Source organism: Abrus precatorius, unplaced genomic scaffold (assembly GCF_003935025.1).
Source record: "Abrus precatorius isolate BTA unplaced genomic scaffold, Abrus_2018 Scaffold4, whole genome shotgun sequence".
NCBI classification, from domain to species: Eukaryota; Viridiplantae; Streptophyta; class Magnoliopsida; order Fabales; family Fabaceae; genus Abrus; species Abrus precatorius.
Window position 1 is genome coordinate 10,762,712 of NW_020874384.1, and position 1,548 is coordinate 10,764,259.

At 38.8% G+C, this 1,548-nt stretch overlaps 1 protein-coding gene across 1 annotated transcript; it reads right to left on the reverse strand.

Annotated features, from left to right (window-relative positions):
* Window positions 1-984: 984 nt before the first annotated feature.
* LOC113866107 lies at window positions 985-1,548 on the reverse strand. The gene has a single exon (XM_027500995.1). It carries the CDS (start codon window positions 1,546-1,548, stop codon window positions 985-987), a length of 564 nt encoding a protein of 187 aa, XP_027356796.1.

Genomic DNA, 1,548 nt, shown 5'->3' on the forward strand with positions numbered 1-1,548 from the left:
ATCATAAAAAATAGCATAGGCACTTTACTCAATAACATGTAATAATAATCATATAAGTAGGAACTACTCCCTCATACTTAAAGCGAAATATTGTCCTCAATGATTGAAACAAATCAAATTAAAAGCATGCAAAGAGGGCAATTAAATAAAAAGGAAAGAGGTTCCCTAATAATTCTTAGCGCGACGACTACGAGTGAGGCAGCACGCCCATGCTTAAGATGTAAAGCTTTCTCTCACAACTACAACTCAATGCATGGTCGTGTATGTGATGAGCACGGGCGTACATCCAAATCAAAGCTCAAAAGTGTGGGAACAATCAACTCCATTCTTGCAATCTTTCAATATGCTTATTCTTTATTCTAAAAATAAAATATAAATAGCAAAAATTAAAATAAACAAAAAGAAATAAAATTTAAATCAAATAAAAGACACAGGTTGCCTCCTGGGAGCGCTTGTTTAACGTCACGAGCCTAACGTTCCTGTTAAATCATGGTGGGAAGAAGGTATGAGTCTCAGAGGTGATTCCCTTGATATGCAATTGTCTCCCCAGCAGCTTTGCCTCCCCAACACCTATTACATCAGAAAAATTATTCATAAAATGGGGATTAGAATAAAGAGAAGAAAATTTAAGTTCTAAATCAAGAGGCTTATTATTGGATGGTTTAAGCTTTTGTCTTTTCTTCTTCTTATATTGCTTCCTCCTTGGCCTTCTTCTTGTGGTTCCATGCTTCACATAAATTGGAGGAGGAGAAGCAACATCTACAGTGCTCACAAAGTGACAGGACTCTTGGCTAGAAGGGTACTTGAAAGAATTGAAAACTTGAAATACAACTTCCTCATCATCTAGCCTCAGTGTGAGCTTCCCTTGCTGAACATCTATTATCGTTCTTCCTGTGGCTAGGAAAGGCCTCCCTAGTATGATGGGTACTTCGTCATCCTCTTTCATGTCAAGGACAATGAAATCTGCAGGAAACATGAACTTATCTACCTGACTAGGACATCCTCCACTATGCCCCTAGGATACGTTATTGAACGATCAACAAGTTGCAGAGAGATTGAACTTGGCTTGGGTTCTTGCATACCCAACCTTTTAAACACAAAAAATGACATTAGATTGATGCTAGCGCCTAAATCACAGAGCGCTTTATCAAAATAAGAATTGCCTATAGTGCATAGAATTGTAAAACTCCCTGGATCCTTAAGCTTAGGCGGCAGCTCCCTTAGTAAAATTGCTGAGCACTTCTCATTCAATCTGACTGTCTCGAATTCTTCCAAATTATTTTTGTTTCTTAGCATCTCCTTCAGAAATTTAGCATATTTCGGCATCTGTGATATGGCTTCAACAAAAGGAATATTGATGTGGAGCTTTCTGAGGATCCCAAGGAACTTTTTCAACTGAGGGTCTCTCTGGCTACTCATCAATCGTTGTGGAAATGGAACTTTCAATTTTGTCACCACTGGTGCATTTTCCCTTGTCTCCTTTTTCGCATCTGGGTGGTAAGCACGACCTTGCTCATCATCCAACACAGATGTGCCTTCGTTGAGCAT